General features: G+C 32.4%; 1 protein-coding gene across 1 annotated transcript in view; it reads left to right on the plus strand.

The window, feature by feature from the left end:
- The first annotated feature begins 1,814 nt into the window (after positions 1-1,814).
- The window catches only part of LOC134680673 (carbonic anhydrase 2-like), a 31,605-nt gene continuing 15,460 nt past the window's right edge, over positions 1,815-17,959 (plus strand). The window contains exon 1 of the mRNA XM_063539809.1: positions 1,815-2,015. Within this exon, the coding sequence (XP_063395879.1) occupies positions 1,952-2,015 (64 nt within the window). The 5' untranslated portion in view covers positions 1,815-1,951. The remainder of the gene's footprint in view (positions 2,016-17,959) is intronic.

Raw genomic sequence — 17,959 nt, forward strand, 5'->3', positions numbered from 1 at the left:
ATTCTATTTTTGCTACTCCATACTTACTTGTTGTTACCCGATACTTACTTTTTGTTACTCGATACTGACTTTTTGTTACTCGATACTGACCTTTTGTTACTCGATACTACTTTTTGTTATTCGAAACTGACATTTTTGTTACTCGATACTATCTTTCTGTTACTCGATACTTATTTTGTGTTACTCGATGCTTCCTTTTTTGTTACTGAATATTCTCTTTTTGTAACTAGATACTTTCTTTTTGTTACTCCAAGCTCGATACTTACTTTCTGTTACTCGAATTTCTATTTTTGAAACTCGATACTTACTTTTTGTTACTCGAATCTCTCTTTTTGTAATTCGATACCTTCTTTTTGTTACTCTATACTTACTTTTTGTTACTCGATACTCTCTTTCTATAACTCGATATTATCTTTTTGTAATTCGATACTAGTACTTACTTTTTGTTACTCGATTCTCTCTTTCTGTTACTCGATACTAATTTTTTGGTACTAGATACTCTTTTTTTTATTACTCGAATCTCTTTTTTTTGTTACTCGATACTTACTTTTTGTTACTCGAATCTCTCTTTTTGTAATTCGATACTTACTTTTTGTTACTCGAATCTTTTTTTGTTACTCGATACTTAATTTGTGTTACTCGATACTCTCTTTCTTTTACTCGATACATATTTTTTGTTTCTCGATTATCTCTGTTTGTTACTCGATGCTTACATTCTGTTTCTCGATTCTTACTTTTTGTTTCTCGATACTCATTTTTTTGTTACTCGATACGTACTTTTTGTTACTCGATACTTACTTTTTTGTTACTCGATTCTTACTTTTTGTAACCACATACTATTTTTTTTACTCGATACTCTCTTTTTTTACTCAAAACATACTTTTTGTTACTCGATACTCTCTTTTTTTACCCAAAACTTACTTTTTGTTACTCGATTCTCACTGTCTGTTACTCGATACTTATCTTTTGTTACTTGATACTCTCTTTTTGTTATTCGATGCTTTTTTGGTGTTACTCGATACATACTTTTCGTTACTCGATACCCAGTTTTTATAATTCGATACTCACTTTTACGACTTGATACTGGATAAAAAGAAATCCTCTAAGCTGTCAAGAAAAACTAGAAATACGCTATTTCAATATTTGATATAGTTTGTTTAAATATCTATCAGAACAATCTCCTTTGGAATATCGTACTTATATTTCTAAATATGTAAAAAAAATCGTCTCCTTCGATAGATTTTATTCTCAGATGTTATCATAGGATACATATTTGATATGAATATTTGTTAATTTCGAATTTTGTATGTTTGTAAAATCATTATTTGTATGTCATGCATGTAAAAACTAACTATTTTGATTTTATACCAATAAATATTTTGATTTGATTTGATTTTGATCTTATCTCAAAAAACTAAAAGGCCTTATTTTATTTCCTGATTCCAAGAAATATCAAACAAACAAAAAGAAAAATACAATATCTCCATAACTATATATGCAAATTAGATAATTTATGATTCGTCTACGAGTTTAAAACCTTATCAAGTCCTTCCAAAATATCTTGTTAAATAATTAAAATCGAAATTATAAATTTCATTATAAAAGTGAACGTCAACCGTACATAGTTAAACATTTAAAATGATAAAATAAAATAAGACAATTGTTTATAGAAGGATCAAAACGTATGATACTATGATAAAATAAAATAAGACAATTGTTCAGAGTTGGATCAAAAAGTATGATACTAATTGTTTATAATAATTATATCCTTAGATAATATTAATAAACAATTCTCTGGCAAGCCTCCAACTTTCGATGGTTCTGTTCCGCCGATATAAGTACATACTATACTATGCTGTGATGTGCTGATTGATCATATGTTTAAGAGATTCGCAGCTGACCACACTAAGACGTACTAATTGGATATCCAGTATTTAGCGACGAAAGAATAATGTTTTATTCTGCAACTTTATTTGTGGTGTTTGGCTTAATTAATGACTTTGTCACATGTGCAGGTAGGAATATATTTATGCATTTTTTAAAATTTTTTAATACTTATTTATTGGACATGTAGCCGGCAAGTTTGAATTTAATTATTGAAAGTTGTTCGGCGGTTTTATCTTTTACTCCAAACCTAGTTTATGTATTTATGAATCGTTTAACTCTCTGTATACAATGTCTGGTTGGATTTTGGATAGAAAGTCAACATTACATCTCAAGGAATTTCAAAAGTCTACTTATGACTTTTATAAATAAGATTTGGGGAAAAAAACTTAACACATTTTTATGAATCTTCTAGTAAAAGAAAGATGTTTTATATACGCTGCAAGCATTTTATATTGAAAATTAAAAAAACAAGAAAATGAATTACATCAATTCGCGTACACATTTAGATTTAAAAAAAATTGTCATCAAAGGGAATTATCATTCAATAGGTTAGAACAGATATTTCATCAAGCAATAAAGAGGTTTGACGTTCTTAAAACAAATAACTGCCAGCAAGTTTGGAGGAAATAGTGATGTTGCATGCATAATACAGCGATGTTCACTTTTTAACCACAGTCAGTGGAATTACATTTAACAAGTGATTTTAAAAAGCATACATTAATTCTTTCCCAGAAATAGGATCGACAAACAAGCATCACATGATTTTTAAAAAAAGCATTTCTTTCATTCCAAGAAATAGGACATAACATAAAATTCCTGTTAAACAAATGATTAATCAAATCTTTGTTTAATTAGTTCTTAAGGTGTATACTTGTCGTCCTCTTTTTAGCTTTTTTGCATTTATTCAGTTTTTGAGGTGAATTAAGACAATTTCGAAAGCTTTACCTACGTTCAGCAGATCATATTCAACAGTACTTTTAGTACATTTTATATAGTTGCTGATTTATGTCCTATTCTTGGGAATGAAGAAAAGTTTCTTCAACTAGCGATTAAAAAAAAAAAAAAAATAATACAGTTATACGGAAGCGTATTAGCGCCACACATTTTTTTTTCCCTATGTTTGCGTTATAACGCAAACCTTTGCGTTATAACGCAAAATGTTACCTTTGCGTTATAACGCAAAATGTTACCTTTGCGTTATAACGCAAACCTTTGCGTTATAACGCAATCCTTTGCGTTACCTTTGCGTTATAATGCAAACATTTGCGTTACAACGCAAACATTTTGCGTTAAACGCAAACCTTTGCGTTATAACGCAAACCTTTGCGTTGTAACGCAAACCTTTGCGTTATAACGCAAACATTACCTTTGCGTTATAACGCAAACATAGGAAAAAAAAAAAAAAAAAATGTGTGGCGCTAATACGCTTCCGTACAGTTAGATGCATAATTTAGTGAAGTGTAATATTTGCACGTATCTTGCTTTTACCGATAAGATATGCTTTCGTGGGTTCAAAAAGAACGGTAAACAACTCCTTTTTTATAATTCGGTGAAAATTTAAAAGATCAAGAGATTTATTAAGTTATTTCCTTGACTTGTTAACTTATTATAGTTATGTTATGAAAAAGTTCTGTGAAAATAAACAGATGTATCGTTCCGTGTCTTGCAGCAGACGGATGAAATCGTTATGATAATTCATTCATTCATGGCTTGAAAACTTTATTAAAGGGAACTATACAGGAAGCATATTTGTTCTCACTTTATTTGAACTTTTGTTGATTGTTGTCTCATTCGCAATCATAACCCGTCTCCTTATTTTGATCATAAAAATATGCAACATTTAAATTTAAATATTTTTCATGTAGGTAGTTAAATGTTGGGTACAGATGTCTTTGATGCAATACTGAGATTAGACGATTTAATTATAATAATCTTTATTGCAAAAAACATGAAACCCTGACGGGTTAAAATGCAAACATAGTACTTTGTATACACAATTGAAAAGAAACATAACTATACATGATAAATATAATGCAGATGATCCAATCAAATCATTTGTATAACTGTACAGGGGCGTGTGTGTATGGAACATTATGTAACATAAAACAGCAACACTATCAATATATAAGAGGTGGGAGGCAAAATGCAATTAAGATATGTATTTACAACATCATATAAATCATTTTCGACAACACGCCGTATGACAAGGTTTAATAACATCGACTCAGCAACACTGAGACAGCAAGCTACCGTATGGCAATGTTTTATTAAATTGTTGGTTTTACATTTGCAGGACCCGGACTTTATAATACGTATATACACTTTAAGCTTTCTGTGTTCGATAAAATTCATATTAACAAATACAAATGCTTCACCCCATCAAATGACCAACACAATAAGGCAGCAACCATTCGGTTACAAACTTTTTTTCCCGCATTCGGTGAAAGACGATCTATTTTTTTAGCGACAAGTCGGAAACAATCTTTTCTTTCAATTTTAACATTACATATAGTGGCAGCTGAGGGTGAAACAAATATTTTTTTTTCTCAGGGTCAAAAACAAATTATTTTTTTCTCCAAAATCTGGAATCTGGAAACAAACTTTTTTTTCCAAAAAAATCCATAGCACCCCCACCGAAAATCAAATGGTTGCTGCCTAAATGAAACATTCTCCGTTTCCATTCTCTCTTTTATTCATTTGAAATTTAGTAATGTTAGATCTGCGATAACGAATCATTGTCCCTCATCGACAGCAATCCTATCTGCAATGTATCCAGCACACTGATGCACTCCGTCTGCAATGTATCAAGCGCTGTGGTGCACTATGTCAACTAGGCTATGAAGTATATATTTCACTGGTCGAGTGAGGCATTTCCCTGTCTGCTTCATCACGGGACATGATGTATGGTGGCATGTGATATGGTGCAGATCAGCTGTTTTAAACCAATATCTATAATCTGTAAACATCTTCAACATTAAGATATAAATTTTGCTGGTTAAGCCAAGTTAAGTAGAAAAATCCAAGACGCATGATGTTAGTACTAGAAAACCAGATGTCTTCTATTTAAATGACTATCTGGTTAAATCCGAATTACCTGTTATGTTCGTTTCACAGTTATGAAAGTTAAACATTACACATGAGGTCACACATGAATTCAGGAGTTTCATCAATAAAAAAAACAACACACAAGCATCGGTTTTAACTAGTAGAATAGAAGATATGAACCTCTTTCTCCCGAATGTAACCTACCAAATTGGGCCTATCACCGGGTTTGCATATGTGTGAGCAACACGACGGGTATCCCATGTGGAGTCGAATCTGTTAACCCTTCCGGAGCATATGAGATACATATTATATATATATATTTGGAAATCAGGGATTTATATTTAGTAATGACGAGGAGGACCATGGGGGGATCAGTTCACTCAACTATGCTTGGTTCCTTTCGTTTTCATAGAGACATGCATAAGCAAATTTGTATTTACATATACAGGACTTCATTTTATACATATCAGTAACTGTGTAATATGATTATCCAGATACACGGAAATTTAATTTCTAATTTCATTTAAAAGTCAGCGCGTAGATCAAATTAACACCAATCTTTTTTTTTAATGTTTTTAATGCATGGTAGCAAGATAACACGCAGAATAAATTAAAAAAAAATCTGTTTTTTTTTTAATGTTTTTAATGCATGGTAGCAAGTAAATGGACTGCTTGTTTGAGTAGAGGGAGGCTGTTTTCAATTATAAAAAATAATCTAAAACGTGATATTCAGAAAATGATGAGATTACATATTGGTACTTGATGTTCAGACAGTTCAGTTGGAAACAAGTAGAAGTCTATGGAACTAGATAGGAGATAGGCCTTTACCCCACCCTAGTATCAAAAGAGTCAAATAAAACAATCCTGACCGTGATATAGTCCTATAATATAAGAATTCGTAGGTCTACAAATTGCTTGCAAAATTATGTTCCTAATCCATCTTTTTTTCTATCTATCCTCATTTGATAAACTTTTTCCTCTCGCCATTTTACTTAAAATACGTGATTTTCCCTTATGGACCAGAAAATTGAGATTTATTACTATTATTTGAAATTATATCTTTAAAAATGATAGTGTTTTACACTTTAAAATGATAGAAAAAAATGAGACCCTGATAAAAGAAACTCTCATATAACCTCCTTGCTCTAACATATAACATTATAGACTTTTGAAACAATCAACTCGTTAAACCTGTTTGGAATAGAAAGGGAGCTACCATTTGATTTTTATGGGGGGGGGGGGGGGGTTAGGCTAGGATGAAAATTTTGTCCTGCATTTTTTTTTAGTTGTAATCTCTGTCCTGCCTTTTTATTTTTCACTCTATCCGGTCCTGTTTTTTTTTTTTTAGTTTATCCTGACTTTTGTTTTTGGCAAGTGTTTCATCCTGCTTTTTTTTTACTCAAAACTCCTGTCCTGCTTATTGTTTTTCAAATTTCATCCTAGCCCCCCCCCCCCCCCCCCCCCCCCCCCCCCCCCCCCCCCCCCATAAAAATCAAATGGTAGCTCCCTAACATGCAGACAGATGTTCAGTTGACATTTTGCATCAAAAATGTGTTCTGAGTTATCTGATGATGATCATATTTGTTAAGTTTGACATCTTGACTTCTCTATGGATATATGATGTTTGATCAACGCATGTAAGTGTCATCAATACAGTGCTATGCGATTCGAGATGGAATTGTTACATCAAAACTCAATTATTATATTTTTTTCTGACAACTCTTAGTTCTATGCCGTATAATTTGTTAGAAAGGACATATATAAAGACAATTTGATTAGCAATATACTAAAAGGACAATTTCAATTAGTGCGAAATACACACATTCTGGAAATTTAGAAATATTAGAACCCATGCAAAACTGGGGCTTATTTGGGGCATTGGAAGTGTAAGAAGTACATGTCTTAGTGTGGTTTAGGTTATTACATTTACATCTTTCATAATGTTGATATCTACACAGACTTATGTTCTGCTTTAAAATCATATACTTAAAAAATATTTGTTTTTAAAACGCCACTTGTTAGGATGAACATGTAAGCCCCTATTGGGAAGAAGACTTTCATATGGTTTTTATGTGCCTTAGACATATACTAGTACTATCTACATGTAGATGTTGACTGTGTAGTGGGATAGCAGCTCGAAGGTTTAATTCGATAACCATACTGATTAAGCTTAATTAGAAAAAAATAAATGTTATGTTATCTTTACTAACTTACGCAGATGGCCTTGCTCTCAATAATTACCATGTCAAAACAGTAAGTGCATATCACACAGGGTTCTTAGATAATTTAGAAGCGGTTAATCTTTTCTGCAAATCGACAAAATATGTTTCAAAAAATTAATGAATTATGTTTTTTTATCCATTAGTTTTTAAAACTGTTCTGTCTTAAAAGTTATAAAATTCCCAGAATTCTTCAATTTTTTTGGAGTTAAGTTATGATTTTAGAATTTTTGTTTTAACTGATTTTAAACGTTTTTAATGAAGTTAAATGACATTAAGAGTTCTAATTTTTTTTTCGAACATTTCTCCTCTGCCAACCTGGTAATTAATTCTTAAGTGTTATATACTTATTGTTTGCACTTCACGTTTAGCTTCGATAGTCACTAAATCTGCAGTTGATCAAATTTACCGATGACAGCTTATGTATGTAGATGTGGTTCTAACCATTAACAAATACAGATATATCTTAAGCTTTCTCAATTAATGTCAAGTCTATTGATTCCGACTTCGAGTAGTCTTCATCAATGCTTGTTTCAGACATTTGATCCAATGTTAAAAAAGCAGCCTGTCGCCTACATAGATAATAATCAATACATGTATCACCCGAGGACGTCAGCCCCATTTACACCTCGATAGTATGGTAAATGCACAATGATTGCTTTCAATAATTTAAAACGTTTTTTTTTTGTCTTTTTGTACGATAAAAGCATAAATGCAATATATCCAATTATATTTAATGGTATTGAGGTTTATGTAAAGTGCTCAGTGTTCTCTGATGTTCACAATGTCGTGTTTTGTCTTTTATCCAATTAACTCTTTAGACCGTACAATAATTTCCGAAGTGCAATATACAGATGATACTTGGTAAACATTTCTAAAATACTAAAACACATCTAGAAAAGATGATGAATCATTGGCGGATCCAGGGGGGGGGGGGGGTCCGGGGATTGGACCCCCCTTTTTGGCCGATCAATGCATTTGAATGGGGACATATAATTGGAACCCCCCTTTTGTCCTGGTTTGGCCCCCTTTTTAAAATGGCTGGATCCGCCCCTGTGAATGATGGATGGGTGATCGTTTGAAGTCCAATGGCAAGTTAAAAGCATATCAAGGCCGAAAACATCTTAGTGCACCCATCTTTGTACTCTCAGCGGGATTTTTCACATTTTAGCTTAGAAAGCTACAGTTTTGGTAAGACATGCCACCCTATCCTTCTTTGCTGCTACGTCCTAGCGAAGAAGCAGCAAGCACAATGTTTTCAATCTATATTTTGACACAGCAGGAGATCGAACACACTACCTCCCGCACTTTAGGAGTACACGCTACCCTGAGACCACCGGGCGACAAGAATTGAATGGTGTAGCGACAAAAGAAAATACTTCATGATTTTGGTTCTTTGCTTAGGTTGTAACTATATAGTCTGCCGTCCTTGGTTGAAGAAGAATATAATCCATACAGGAATATTTGTGAAAAAGTATACTTCAAATTACATAATAAAGGCGTTAAGTATAAATGGTAATCCCATCAAATGTGTCTTTAGTGTTTACTTATATAATATTATAACACGGAAAAAAAATTGTAACTGTAGTGCGATATAGATTTTTGAAAGTTATTTAAACTTTAATAAGCTGATTCATTAGAGGAAATTACTCGTTAAGAGACAAGTAGCTCTTGTCCTATGTATACATGTATGTTTGATCAGTATGACAATTTGTATTTGTAAGAAGCTTAAAATAGACGATAAAAATAGGTTTTCATGGCATTCATGTACAAGTTGGCATGCCAAAATTAATATCCGACTGTCAATATCAAAGCTATGCTTCTGCAAAGAAAAATTGTTCTATTCACATTTTAATTATAAGTGTTTGTAAGTGAAATGAAAGGGGAATATTTCACTAATAATGTAAAAAAAAACTTGTTTCATTTTTTTAGGGCAAAGATTTATTGTAAATTTGTAATACCTAGAAAACTAGGCTTATTTTTATGCATGGGAACTCCTTGAGTAACATGTTTATATAAATATTTTCGTTTTCCGGAGATTTAATCTGGTACGCGCCAGTTTGAAAATTTTAGAAAAACAACCTTTCAACTACGCGCTCGACTTCATAACTTGTGCGCACGACTTTCAAAATGGTGAGCACAACTTTTCAACTGATACATACGACTTTCAAACTCGTGCTCATGACTTTCGAAATTAGTGCGCAGGATATTCAAAATGGTTAGCAGGACTTTCAAATATGGTACGCTCGACTTTCAAATTCGTGAGCTCGGCTTCTTGACAGGTGAAGTTTGGCCGACTCTATAAGAACGTGCTCACGAGTTTTAAAGTCATGTGCATCCGTTTTAAAATATGGAGCACTAGTTTTAAAGTCACGTACACGAAACTTTTTCAAACTGGTGCGCATCAGAATAAATCTTCGACAAACACAAATATTTATATTTTCATGACACTAAAAGGGCGCTTTAAATTACCACCAAAAAATTCACGTTCATTTGCAAATAAACTAGCGATTATTAGTATATATTGACTTCAAAGGAGAAAATTATAAGGGTCGCAAAACACAATTTTGTGTATCAGATTAAAAATTAGTATTACAGCTTTCATCCGTGTTTACTTACGAGGTAGCTAGAAGGTTACATAGGAATCATATAACTGTAAAAATTTATTTTTGAAAAACTAGTAAACATTACTATACATAGAAGTAGGGGTTTTATCAGATTACCATAATTTAATATGAGGAGATGTGATTGATATAAAGGATTACACCATTGATTATTATGAATAACGTCAATTTTGACAATTACATGTACAGTGCTAAAGCTTGTTCTGCTGATTCGACAAGATTTGAAGCCGACTCCTGGAGTGTGTACATCTAACTGATACTGTCTAGCATGTGGCAACATTAAACAAATGATTAGTTATCGTACATTGTTAATGCTTTATCCATAAATGAGACCAAATTCCTGAACGATATCACCTTCTTAATTATTGAACGATATCCATTTTGCAGCAACCCTAATACAGTCTGGTAAATTCGATACAAGTATACCCATTCGTTCTAACAATCTCAAGATATCTTTATGTATATATTTTTGATTGATTGTTTTTGCTGTTTAACACAATTTAAAAAGTGAAAGGAGAGAACACGAAAACGCGAACACGCGAAATGGCCGCATCCGGCCACCATACCCATACCCATCTCATTTACAGTTTTAAAACCGGACGAGAAAAGTCCAAGAAACCATGTGTTAATGCTAAAGTCAGCCCATGGCGTAATTAAAAAGTATTGGTATCACTCTTCGGATGTGTTCTAATGCACATATATCATATAGGGGAAACACATTTCAAGTTGGTGTAAGAATTTCGAGTTGAACTGGCGTTGACTTTTGCTTTATGTTGAAGGCCCCGCTTTGACTACTATTATTACATAGGTGGAACAGCAGTAAAGCTTTTGCTATTTTAATATATTTTTCGAAAATTAAGATTTTCGTGTTAAACCCCACCTACCCTAATTTTCAAGTATATTCAAACCTATCAAAATTTTACAGAAAAATATCTTTCACATCTTTAATGTATAATACTGTGTTGATAGCAAAATTACCGAACTCAAATTCAAAACGAAAAGCCCTTTGTCAAATGGCAAAATCAAAAGATCAAACACCTCAAACGAATGAAAAAACAACTGTCATGTTCCTGACTGGTGCAGACATTTTCTTACACATGTTGAATGATTTGTCGTCGTATTGTTCTGTTAGTTTGATATCTTACTTATATAACATTTACGCTAACATCATAGTTTATTTTTATTGGGATGGTTTTTTTCAACTTAAATTATGTCAAATGATAGTTGAACAATCGAACAATCCGTATTCAATTTATAATATGACTTCCTAATTTTTTTTTTATTTCGATTCAATTATAAACTATTATAGATGAGAAAAAAATATCATGGCCACATCCGCATATCTAACATCCCCATCCGGGATGTTATACGCTTTGTGCTATACTTCACTATTCATACATCTCTTGTTTCCTCGTTACAGCGGACACAAAAGTATAAGGGATATTGTATTCATTTGGACCAATGATATTACGTAAAGTTTTATTCTTATGTGTTTGTGAGGGACAACATCAAAAGTTCAATGAAGGATGAAAAAACTTAATTCACATAGTTTTTTCACTGACTCCCCGCCCCCAAACCCCCCTCTAAACTTAATTTGGGAAAAATTGATTGACCCATATGGATATATGTAAAAATCAATGTCGGGTAACCAAATCTTGCAGCAGTTCAGCCCCCACCCCCAAACTATTTGATTTTTTTTTTTTTTTTTTTTTTTTTTTTTTTTTTATCTTGCATTGATCTTTTGATGTCGGCCCTTAATAACTCTCGTTGTGTATGCCAAACCTTGTGGGCAAGCCAATGTTTAAAAATGTAGGAGTTTCAATACAAAAGAACATACAAAACAAAACCCACAAAAATACAATTCTTAGAGAACAATCAAAAAGTTTTAAGGGATACTTTACCTGAAAAAACCCCAAAAAATTATGATCGGATAATAGATATATCCTCTACGTTTAGGAGAAGATTAATCTGGGATGGTCCGGAAATGGTTAATACCAAAAATGTACAATGGCAACGTATTCATGGTTATCTGTGACACAGATATTTCATAATGGTCAGCATGCGTCTAGTGCTTGTGTCTTTTAAAAAAGGCAGTATTTAACGTTACAAGTTGGAACCATATTTTTGGAACCATAAGTTTAAAAAAGGTTTCTTGTAATAAAGAACCCTCTATCACGGTAATCATGATAAGAAATGCAAGCCATGCACTATCGTATCAACTGAAATATATTCCGTTTGCAGGCGTGGTTGAAATGTTTCTATATAAACATGGAAAGTTCACAATTGGTACGGGGAAAATAATTTTCTTTTGTGAATTTTAAATATCATTCACTAGGCTCTATCGAGAGCATAATACGTATACGATTTACAGGAAAAAGTTTTAATTATATAAATACGAAATTTCAATTTTTGTGTATTTGTTATCTCAAAGGGTGGAATACGGTATCTAGATGTCATCACATTACATAAGCTCCCACATGATAGTAAGAGCGAATGACGCCCTTCAATAATTGATAAAAACATCTTTAAAGTTATCAAAGATGATTAAAGAAGTTCATTACACACACCCAACATACCACTCAATTCCCAAATTAAAATTCTACAGCCTCTTATATATATAAAGTGATTCTTAAAATACTCGTGTATACTTAAAATATTTGGCAGAGACCTGTAGTACATAACCTTACACCAGATACTGATAAACCTTTGTTATACATATATACAATGTAACAATGTATAAAGATCAAGCTATATACTATTAGCTATGATAACAATTACTGCTATGTCTAGCTTCATAAAATCATGGACAAAGTACGTTTTAGAACAGAAATCATATTAGTTTTGGAGTAGTAATGTACGGAAGCGTATTAGCGCCACACATTTTTTTTTTCCCTATGTTTGCGTTACAACGCAAACCTTTGCGTTATAACGCAAACATTTGCGTTATAACGCAAACATTTTGCGTTAAACGCAAACCTTTAACGCAAACCTTTGCGTTATAACGCAAACATAACGCAAAGGTTTGCGTTATAACGCAAACATAGGAAAAAAAAAAAAAAAAAAAAAATGTGTGGCGCTAATACGGAAGCGTTTTAGCGCCACACATTTTTTTCCCCTATGTTTGCGTTATAACGCAACGCAAACCTTTGCGTTACAACGCAAACCTTTGCGTTACAACGCAAACATTTGCGTTATAACGCAAACATTTGCGTTAAACGCAAACATTTTGCGTTATAACGCAAACCTTTAACGCAAACCTTTGCGTAATTATAACGCAAAGGTTTGCGTTATAACGCAAAGGTTTGCGTTATAACGCAAACATAGGGGAAAAAAAAAATGTGTGGCGCTAATACGCTTCCGTAGTAATGTATTCACGCTGAGTAGTGCTGTAAAAATTTATCCCTCTTGATAGAGATACAAATCGATATTGTAACTTTTGCAAACATTTTTTGGGCCTTTTTAAAATAGTTTGTTTGGTGTGAGCCAAGGCTCTGTGTTAAAGGCCGTACCTTGACCTATAATGGTTTACTTTAATAAATTGTTATTTGGATGGAGAGTTGTCTCATTGGCACTCATATAACATTTTCCTATATCTATATATACTTTAACCTCCCGTATCCATAATTGGTTAGCATACTTGATTTTTAAAGGGAGTTAGGTTGGTGGAGGAGACGGAGGACGATGTTTTTTAATTGACGAGGGATTAAATAAGCTTGTCTAACAACGGGTGAAAAACATATTTCGTCGACAAATCCAATCCATGAGCGTGGAAACATTCAGTTTGATTGTGTAATTGACTTGATTTTAGAAAGATTTGTTAAGTACATATATCTGGTAGCAGAAAATTTGTTTAAACAATTTAAATAATCTAAATATTTCATTCTTGAAGAACAAATACCAGAACTTAGGAACTTAATTATAAACATAGACCATCTTGTTTAGTGTGTTAATCGTCAAAGAAAATCCTTCCTAGACAATGTTATCATGTTCAGCTAAAACGTTTCTAATATATTGGTTCAAAACAACATTATATCTTCTAAAAATCAAGCATTTTCTATACTTAACAACCATATGGAAGAGATTTTCGATTAGCTCAAAACGCTTTAAGATATAGAAAAAAGTAAAAACACAAAAATTCTGAACTCCGAGGAAAATTCAAAAAGGAAAGTCCCAAATCAAATGCCAAAATCAAAAGCTCAAACACACCAAACGAATAGATAACAACTGTCATATTCCTGACTTGTTACAGGCATTTTCTTATGTAGAAAATGGTAGATTGAACCTGGTTTTATAGCTAGCTAAACCTCTCACTTATATGACAGTCGCATCAAATTCCATTACATTGTCAACGATATGTGAACAAAACAAACAGACACAATAAGTAAAAATGTCAAAAATAGGGGTACAGCAGTCGGCCCCCAGCAGTCAACATTGAGTTATCATCTTAATCACTATATAAAAACAACAAATGTAACGAAATAGCACAAAAAGTTAAAAGTTAAAATATCAGTTCTTAAAAGTATATAGTACCAGATGCTGGACAAACCTTTATCAATTAATTAAGATCTGTTCACAAATGTACCAGTAGTTGATATTTACTCGTAGAAATAAGAAAAAAGTGCATAATTGTAAAAAAAAAACCCCATAACTGCTGTAACCTATAATTGTTAATATCTGTGTCATTTGGTCTCTCGTGGAGAACTGTTTCATTGGCAATCATATCATACAACATATTCTTTTTACATGAATAGTACTGTAATGACTATAAGCAAAATGTTGAATCTTAATGAGATAAAATCAAGAAGATATATGATTGCTAAACTATTCACCAGACATCAAATGTAGCAGATGTAAGCAAGTATAGGTACCATACTACCTTCACACAAGCTAAAGTTAGTTATGAAAGATTTATCCCCCCTTAAAAAACTAAATGTTAGACTATTTCACACAGAGACAAAAATTCTCATTATTGGTGTGACAAAATTATTGTGTGCAATAATTTAGTAAATTGTATTTTTCTGTGCGTACATGGAAAGAAATGTCGAGCGGAGGTCTATCAATCTACAGTACAAGATACTTATATTTGTAGAAGTGTCCACCAAAATACTACAGAAATAATTTGGCTAATGATTTGTATCGTGTCATTTAAGTCTGATATTTTAGTATTCTACTACTGGCATCCGGAAGCGGTTATCGTTAATTATCATTTATACCCAATTACTAAACTCATTAGAAAATGTCTCTAAAAGATTTGAACGTTTACTAGATAGTAACGAATCTCAAATGAATTGATAAATATAATCGTTTTGTTGGAGAGAAAGGGTATCTGTTGTAGCAAAAAGAAGATGAGAAGGAACGCTTTTACAGTACATTGTTCTGCTTCAGTTATCTTTGTTTTTTCAGGTGCATGAGATGTACCAATTGAACTAGCAATACCTTTGAACAGTTGTACTTAAGTCATTTTGCCTGCTGCTTTTTTTCTCGGTTTGCTTTTTAAACTTAGATTATTGGAGTGACAAAATGATTGTGTGCAAAATTTTAGTAAATTGTAATTTTCTGCGCGTAAATGGAAAGAAATGTGGAGGTAAAGGGCACAACAAACAAACAACAAAAAAATATAAGAATTTTAACCAATAGAAATCCACGTTGCATGATGAAAAAAAAGTAAAATCACAAAAATACTGAACTCAGACGAAAATCAATTAGGAAAGTCCATAATCACATGGCAAAATCAAATAACAAAACGCATCAAAAACGAATGGACAAGAACTGTCATATTCCTGACTTGGTACAGGCATTTTCAAATGTAGAAAATGGTGGATTAAACCTGGTTCTATAGCGCTAACCCTCTCACTTTAATAACAGTCTCATCAAATTCCGTTATATTTACATGATGCGTTAAATAAACAGTCACAATTAATAAAATAGTCAAAATATGGGTACATCAGTCATCATCGTATAACAATTTTAAAATCATCATTTAATTTTGTCAGAGTTGTAGGGTTTCAACTCAACTTAGTAAGATTGAAAAATAACCATTTGAAAAAAGTTACTTGTAACTTTAAAATATGATATGCCAACATGAAAATTTAACGTATTATTGACGAATATCTACAAAATGTATATTCTATTATACCACCAATCACTACAGTGGTCAAGTCTTGTATTGATTGTACGTAAGCTAATCTGTCGTAACCACAGTTTATTGATTATGTAAAAGCAATCAAAGATAAGTACCATATGTAAAGACGAACTTCTTACGGTAGTGTCTTGTATATCCATGATAATCTTCTGATTATTGGTTTTGACTTCTGTAATACTGACCAGTCAATATGATCAAAGAACGCAATATTATATGTTTCTTATATACAGATCGATAGTCCTTTAGAAATTGTTCGTTAAACTGACAAGTGACTCGATTTCTTCTACTGAAACTTTTTGATGCAGAAGAAACAGTGGCGAAAGCCAGAATTTTCAAAGAGAATAAAATTGAGAATGGAAAAGGGCAATGTGTCAAAGAGATAACAACCCAACCAAAGAAAAAAAAACAACAGCAGAAGGTCACCAACAGGTCTTCAATGTAGCGAGAAATTCTCGAACCAGTAGGCGTCCTTCAGCTGGCCCCTAAACAAATTTATACTAGTTCAGTGATAATGAACGCCATACTAATTTCCAAATTGTAAACAAGAAACCAAAATTAAAATTATACAAGACTAACAAAGACCAGAGGCTCCTGACTTGGGAGAGGCGCATAAATGCGGCAGGGTTAAACATGTTTGTGAGATGATCTCAATGCATGGAAATTACCTTTAAAATCACTAAATGTATGGGAATGGGTATTGTCCACAGACGCTCGTCTCAGAATTTTTTTTCCTAAATGCCTTTATATAAAAGTATATAGGGAAAAATATTCTGAGTCAAGTGCTGTAGTATTGTCGGAACATATTGGTGGATTCATATCTGACATGTCTGACGCGGCTTATAACAAGCATCAATCATTCAATCGAGGTTAGGAATGATTCGATGTAGTTTCGAATGGAATTTTGAATGTTTATATATTTCCTATATCCTACTAGTGTTGTTACTCGCGAGTGTATCATAACAAAGACTAGGTTATGAAGGCTAGATGAGATGCACACACAAGACGGCATATACAAATACACAAAGATTTATGTGGTATTTAAGTGTGCATTAAATTTTAACTTCTAAAAGATTTTGTTTGCTTTATGTGGACCATTGTAAAATCTTAAACAGCTGCATTCTTACAAGTCCCTATCACAATTACAAAATGTCACTTCGACAAAGCATACAAATCAATCGAAATTAACATTAAGAGTCGTTATGATATTTATCTTTGATAATATATAGCAATCATTATATAAATATTCCATAATCTTAGGTGTATTTTAAATGAATTAGTACCATGATCATCCAATATATTTCCGATTGTTTATTTTTCTGTATATCACTACCACTATAAATTAGAAGTGTTTGCAAGATGTGCTACCTTTACCTATATCATGATTTTTCAATGTCACTGTTGTCCGAATACCATTCCACAAGACAACTATTGTCACCAGTGGAACATGTGTTGTAAAAATCTGCAATTGTATCTTATGCCATGCTGGTTTATTTTTTTTATTTTTGCTGTCCGAATTCCATTTCACAAGGGATGTATTCCGCCACTGAAACGTAAAGAAGACGAACCAATTTATAAGTTGCTATTTTCATTTTCTAGCTAAAATACTGCTGGTGATCTATTTTAGACCCCCAGGGTATCATAATTTCAGAAGTCATTATGACGTTTGTGATTGTCTGACGAAGTTCTTAGAGCAAAATTTGAAAAAAATCCTTTGGCGATAGCTACTATCATTCAATACATTTCTAAAATAAGGAACATTTAGAGTTTGACTTATCAATACTTATTAACACCTGAATATAAAACCGTTCATTACTGAAGTCTGTTTGCATTTTGACCTCAATATATTTATGTCTTTTTTGTTTGTTTCTTGCATGGTAATTCTCTCATCGATGTATAGTTCAAGTATCCTTTCAGTTTACACGTGCTTGTAATGTTAGTTTGGCATTGTCATGCATATAAAAAAAAAATCATTAATATGCAAAGTATTGTCTGTATTTTAAAACAACCATAAAAAGTTATGGTTAAATAAAATGATTTAGCAT

This window comes from Mytilus trossulus, chromosome 8 (assembly GCF_036588685.1).
Source record: "Mytilus trossulus isolate FHL-02 chromosome 8, PNRI_Mtr1.1.1.hap1, whole genome shotgun sequence".
NCBI lineage: Eukaryota > Metazoa > Mollusca > Bivalvia > Mytilida > Mytilidae > Mytilus > Mytilus trossulus.